Raw genomic sequence first — 6,822 nt, 5'->3', positions numbered from 1 at the left:
GATGCCTAACGACGTGAAATATTATTTTGATCTAATCAAAATTGTATTTTAATTTATCGTCAATTCACACTCGCCGTCCCTGATTGACATCTAACAATGTGTCAGGACAATACATGTGACGGAAAATGTCACATGGTATGACAAAACTAAATTCGTTCGTTTACCGTGAAACTATAATCCCTTCGTTAATATGATCCGATTAATTACGAGATATGGAATTGTGTCAATCTCGATCATCGATCATATCTTTCACTCCACTATTAAGTCAATATAAGTCGAAAACTCTTTTTCGACTTATGAGTACACCTTGGCCAAGGATTTCATCATCAACTTAATCGAATGAAACGCAGATCATAATCTCCTACTATCTAAGAGTGACGAATTCTTTATTTATCAATCACAACCTTCATACGATTCTTGACGTACCCGAACGATGTCGTATTAACGGCCCTTTTCAGATCAACATCCAACACCGCCAAAGTATGACTGTCCTCATATAAGGTACCATGACGACCTCAAGTCAAAGGACCAATTCCACTATCGAACGTTGGAGATTAACCACTGACACTCAGATAGTTATCCATGTGGAATCTCTCGACGGGTCTCCAATATTTTGTTCTCTAACAAAACATCCACGTGTTCACTTAAGTGTCACCACACTTTAACTTGTGAGATCAGCTACTTACTTCACAAGTAAGAAATGCCACACGTGATGGTCTATCCGTAATAACGATATCCGTATCTCATTATTACTTACGACCATGGATGATTTAAGATTCAATCAGATGTAATTTGTATCTCACAATCACAACTCCTTGTGATTAACAAATTACAAATGTTTGAATCTACGGACTCTATTATTTATTAAATTGTCTATTAATTAAATAATAGATCTACCATTTAATTACATTAATTATATATAAAAGTATTTATGTCCAAAGTTGATTAGACCTAGGACATAATACTTACAAATGTATCCTCAATGACTCTTTGATCACCATTTGCAGGTAATTTAGTTTCTGAATATCAGTATTTGAGAATTTTTCGTTTTCTTGCCTCACTTCTATTTGTGCCTTTCTCATCACTCTTGGATTCTTCATCAATTCTGCCATTGTCCATTCTACTACGGTGGATGATGTATCTGTTCCAGCGGTGAAGAGTTCCTGCAAGTTATTGATAAGAAAAAAGTGAAAAAGAGCAAAGGAAGAAAACATCTAATATAAGATCTTCTTACAAAAATGTTGGCTTTGATGATCTCTCTTGTAATATCAATCGGAAATTCATTATCTGCCTTGAGGCGTAGGAATACGTCGTGTAAATCTTCTTCAAATGGCTCGTTCCCTGTCAAGGTTAGTCGATCCTTCTCGTGTTCTTGGATTATGTCCTCTAGAATATTGTCGACCTTCTTATGCAACTTAGCCAATTTCCTTTTCGACCCAAAGAGGGAGTCGAGTAGTTGCAGCGAAGGAAAAACATCTCCAGCATTAAAAACTCCTGCAAATGCTATAGCTTCTTTTGCCAAACTTGATAAAGTTTCTTGATCTTTGCATCTTCGACCAACTGCAGCCCTACATGAGTGTTCATTTATTTAATAATACTCAAAAATAAAGAAAAAGAACATAGTATGAAGGTGCATATGACCTCACCTGCAAGTAACTGCACTCGTTACAGAAGAAACTTTTTCAGTCAGATTAATTGGAAATCCTTCTAAAGATCGAATATAGGCAACAAGATTCGACACTTCTTCCTCCATAATTGTGTAAAATGATTTTACCTTTTTCGAGCTTAGAAGTTTCATAATGAACAATTTACGCATCTCTCTCCAGTATTCACCATATGGAGAAGAAGAAAGATTTACATAATTGTAAAAAACGATCTTCGACAAGAGAACCTGCGGTCTATCTGCAAATGCAAGATCATTCTTTTTCAAGGCTTCTTCTGCTACGTGAGGAGATGATATAACGATTGTAGAGAGTTCACCAATCTTCAAATGCATGATTGGACCATATTTTTGTGCTAATTTTTGGAGAGAACGATGTGGTAATGAACCTAGAAATTGATGCAAGTTTCCTACAAAAGGGAGTTTCCATGGTCCAGGGGGCAATTTCTTAGCAGTTTTTGATGATCTTTCGTACTCCTTAATCAACAAGAAAATAAAGAACAAGAGTATTAGAAAGAAAATGGTGAAAGAAAATGGGAACTGCATTGAAGATAGTGAAAGATTATTTCTACTTGCTAGTATCAGTTGACCTGTATATTTATAGACATGAATGTGTTACACACTCTCAATTTTGGGTTCCTACACGTGTTTACAGCTTTGTGTGTATAACGTTTTGAAGTGAAATGCCATAACAATGTGTTTGGTATGACTAAAAATCAAAATTTTAGTAGATTGTGATAAAAGTTGATGAAAAGTATGATTGAAAATTAAATAAAAAATTGCGGGTGTCATAAAAATGTATGATTAAAATTAACTGTTAATTTTGATTTAAATTTTTATCAATTCAAAAGAAAAAAAATGTCAGTTCTAAAAAAACTTTACTTTCAATATGCTATTTCTATGTTTTTTCTCAAGCTTAAAGCATCTCTAATAGTAGTTAATAAGTGCGTTTCGTGCATTTATTTGGGTTATATTACTAAATTTTTATGTCGTCAAATTATTGAATTTTACTTGGTTTATTTATTTATTTTCAGTATTTGACACGTTTTGAAATAGTTGGAAAAGAAAGAATGATTAATTGGCCATTGGATGGAAAGTTTGGGGGATCAAATTCTATACTTTAGAAATTGAAGGGTTTGAATTGAAATAAAGAGAATATGGACTACACAAATAAATTTTTATCAAGGACTAGATTTTATTAAATGGAAAAAGTGCAGCCTTGATGAGAAATATTTCACTAATTGGGCTTCAAACTAATTTGACATGGGATAAAAGTTTATTTGGGCTGGACTTCTAATTGGACCAAAACATTTGTTGCTTAGATTGATATATATACATACTGAAGGATTAAAACATTGGTGGCTGTGAGGGAGTTTTAGCCCCTGTTTGTCATCCATTATTTGAGAAATTAAAAGCTTTTAAAAATATTTTTTAGAGAATGTGTGGTTAAAAAATAAAGAAATTTTATTGATTCGTGTGTAAAATGTTTTATTGTGTAAATGTGTAGTGAAGAATAATACTTTAACAAACAACGTAAAATTTTAAAGGGGCCCAACAGGTACTTAATAGGAGAGGAAGACAACTGCTTTTGGGAAGAAATTGGAGTTCTTTTTGGGATTCCTTTAGGCACATACAGACGTCAAATACAGAATTAAAAGGGCAGATTACGTAGAAGAGGTCTTCTACACAAACAAGGCTGAGCCACCTCAGCCCTTGTCAACAAGGTTGTCACTATGCCCTGTTCATTTAGAATTTTTCTACGTAGAGATACATATGAGATAGAATTGAAAAAAAAAAAAAACAGACGCGTAAAGACGACAGTTATTGAAGAAATAATTTTCGAATTTCCTTGTCCAGTGATTCATCAACAATTTGTGCCAGGAATTTGGATACTAACCACGTTCCACCATTTTTTGGTGATATTATTCCACTTTTATGTGTTTAATTCAGACATTATAGTAGGCTAAATAATTTTAGGCTCCGTTTGATTGCACGAAATTTTCCATGGAATTTGGAATTCGAATTCCAACTTCCACTTTTGGCCTATTTGATTGACAAAATTTTTCAAGGAATTGATTTTCCATGAATTTCTAGGTATAACACCTTAAAGCATGATTTTCTACCTTTTATTTTTCTAGGGGTAGGTGGTTTTTGGTTTTCCACTTTTTTGTTTTTTTGCTTTTTATTTTTTTTTTATTTTTTATTGTTGACAATGGGATACAAATTCTAGGAATATTTGTAAAAGAGGATATTTCTGAAATTAACAATTTTCATGTAAAACAAAGTCAAATGAACATCAAAATATAGGTGATTTTTTTATCCTTTTTTTATTTGGTTGGCAATGGAAACAAATTCTAGGAACAATGATAGAAGTGGATATTCCTTAAATTGACAATTTTTACGTAAAACAAAGTTAAACGAACGCTAAAAAACACTTTTATTTCAACATTTTCCACGTGAAAAATTATACCAATCAAACACTATAATTTACAATTCTTAGGAAAACAATTTCTAGGTAATTCAATTCCCTAGAATTCATTTTCTTTCCACCCAAATTTCATCTTTACAATCAAACAGACCCTTAGTATTAGGATTACAATGAAATTTATATCATGAACCTTTACCTCGTAATTTATTTATTTTTGACATTCAAAACAAGTTTTCAATTCTTAAATGATTGACATGTTTTTTTTCTCTACAATTACTTAATGACTAATTGTATGAATGTTATGGATTGTTTTATCCTCGAAAGATAGAAAATAAATTAGACATAGTATCAATTGTCTTAGAATTCGATAGGAAATAGAAATATACCACTACCCTTTATATGATCAAGTATTCATAAATGTTTAATGCTTTTTTATATGTTCATATCTGTCATAAAAATATAGTCGAGTCACATGTAAAAATATATTTAATTCTACTCAAGAGAAATTGTTAAATAAATTAGGGGATAGAAATATGGGAAAAATTCATATTTGAGGTGTATTCTTTACACCATTTCAAAAATCAGGTAAGAAGTTTGAAAATTCAAAATTCAGGTTTGTATTCAATTAATTAAAAATATTTATCAAATAAATATATTAAAGTCACAGTTAAATGATTAATGGACACAGATTTATTTATTAGTCACATATCATCAAATTAATTTGTCATAAATTTATTTACTGGTCACATATAAAAAATTTTATAGGTTACAAATAATTTCGAGGTCACGGATAAAAAATTTTAGAGGTCACAAATTTTTTTTAGCCACGAATTATCAAATTTCAAGATCACAGACCAAATCATTAAGGTCACAGATTGTTAAATTTTAAGGTCATATGCCTAATCGTTGGTCACATATACAAAATACTCCATTGTTGAACCCAGTCCACCACCAATGATTGGTCACAGAGCAACTAAATGGTCACCACCACCACCACCACCAACAATGCCCCCACCACTAGATCCAACACATTGCCAACAAATTACCACAACTACCACTATCATATCCATACACACAGAACTCACACAAATAAGCACAAATACACCACAGATCGGCCACCTCCACCACCTATGCCAACGATCGTCGTCACCGCCGTAGCCACAACAATAATCCTAAAACCACCGAAAACATAAAATCGCTGCAGCCTCGATCTGTGCCATCACCATGCTGCTACAGCCATCACGAACAGTACCGCGCCGAGATCTTCGTTCCCCCCACAAAATTGCAGACAAAACTAGGACACCATCACAGAGCGTCGCTCCACCTTCCCCGATGGCGCCCCTGCAAGACGTCGATCAACCGGCTAGAATAGAGAGGGTGTGAGTTGGGAGAGGGATATAGATAGAATGGAGAGAGGGAGGTAGAAGGGAGAGAGATATAGGGTTTGCTATATGGGAGTTGAAATTGGCTTCTATTGTGTTTTAATTTAATATTTAAATTTATAATAATTAAATTGAAACATGAGATTTGCATAAACAACTTTGGAACCTGACTCTTGTACTGGGATCTCCAAATACCTGGGATTCTGTAATTTCCTCTAGAAATATATTGCTATACTTTACGTAGAGTCAATTGTTTGGAGCCCAATAGTGGGTAGAAATCTGCCGCTATGTTTTACGTGATCTTTAAGTATTCATAAATTTTTAACGCATTTTTATATGTCTGCATTCGTCATAAAAATATAGTCAAGTTACATGTTTGAATATGTTTAATTCTGCTCGAAGGATATTGTTAAATAAATTAGAAATATTGATTTTTGTAATTGAATCTTGTTGGTAAATTTATAAATTTCGGGTTAAAGGGGATTGATATAAATAGATTAATCCTAGTATGCTTTTTATCATCATATTTTTATAAACCTTACATTTAATCATAATCTTGTATTTATTTTAATTAAGATAGGTTTTGCATTCATAAATAGATTATTTAATCTATAGAAAAAATTTCAAATTTTAAATGTTTCGGTTAAGACTAAGTTAATTCGAATTTGAACTAGTACAATTTTTGTGGGAACGATATTTGGATCAAAATCTATTTTACTACTTGTTAACAAACCATGAACTTCCTGTATTTTTTTATCGAACAATATTTCGTCAACAATTGTGTAAAATTGGATGTAAATTAATATCTCGAAAATCAATTTTACAGTTTCATTTGCATCCACTTGGATATATATCTAATTTTTGTTTCAATGGAAATATCTAAATTCACTTTTTATCACTTGTGGATGTAAAAAAAAATATTTTTATGTCAAAATACATAATTTGAATATCTCCATTGGAGATATTTTCGATTACTTTAGAGATTTAAAATCTCTATTTTAATCATCATTGGAGATATTCTTAACATTAAACTTGTAAAAATGACGAAATCTTAAGTGAAAAAAGAGCATCATCATCATATATAAGAAATAACTAGGGTTGGCAACGGTTCGGTTATGGGTCAGTTCGGCCAAAATTATAACCGTACCACCAATTTTTTGACTACATCATAACCGCACCATAACCACGTAAATCGGTTTGATTCGTATCTCGATTCGGCCCAGTTCGGTTCGATTAATAACAACGAAAATATATTATTTTTTGTAGGTTTATTCGTTAAATTGATATAAAACAATTTATGAAAAAAGTCAATGAAAACAAAAACACAATATTCCAAATAAAAATGCAAATAT

The 6,822-nt window shown here is 32.0% G+C and overlaps 1 protein-coding gene across 1 annotated transcript; it reads right to left on the bottom strand.

The window, feature by feature from the left end:
- Positions 1-898: 898 nt before the first annotated feature.
- On the bottom strand, positions 899-2,211 carry LOC111379264 (premnaspirodiene oxygenase-like). Its single transcript, XM_023002621.1, has 3 exons — positions 1,647-2,211; positions 1,235-1,568; positions 899-1,163 (listed from the first exon to the last, which is right to left on the bottom strand). The coding sequence occupies exons 1-3, from the start codon at positions 2,204-2,206 to the stop codon at positions 966-968; spliced, it is 1,092 nt and encodes a 363-aa protein (XP_022858389.1). The 5' UTR covers positions 2,207-2,211; the 3' UTR covers positions 899-965.
- Positions 2,212-6,822: the final 4,611 nt, after the last annotated feature.

The sequence above is a fragment of the Olea europaea genome, unplaced genomic scaffold (assembly GCF_002742605.1).
Source record: "Olea europaea var. sylvestris unplaced genomic scaffold, O_europaea_v1 scaffold1959, whole genome shotgun sequence".
NCBI classification, from domain to species: domain Eukaryota; kingdom Viridiplantae; phylum Streptophyta; class Magnoliopsida; order Lamiales; family Oleaceae; genus Olea; species Olea europaea.
The sequence above is the reverse complement of the archived record's forward strand: the minus strand, read 5'-3'. Positions and strand labels throughout refer to the sequence as shown.

Excerpts from the sequence above, each read along its gene's own strand:
- LOC111379264 (XM_023002621.1), bottom strand. The coding sequence starts at position 2,206 with ATGCAGTTCCCATTTTCTTTCACCATTTTCTTTCTAATACTCTTGTTC. Across the intron at positions 1,569-1,646 it reads ACGAGTGCAGTTACTTGCAG|GGCTGCAGTTGGTCGAAGAT; the intron begins GTGAGGTCATAT and ends ACACTCATGTAG. Across the intron at positions 1,164-1,234 it reads TCATCAAAGCCAACATTTTT|GAACTCTTCACCGCTGGAAC; the intron begins GTAAGAAGATCT and ends AATAACTTGCAG.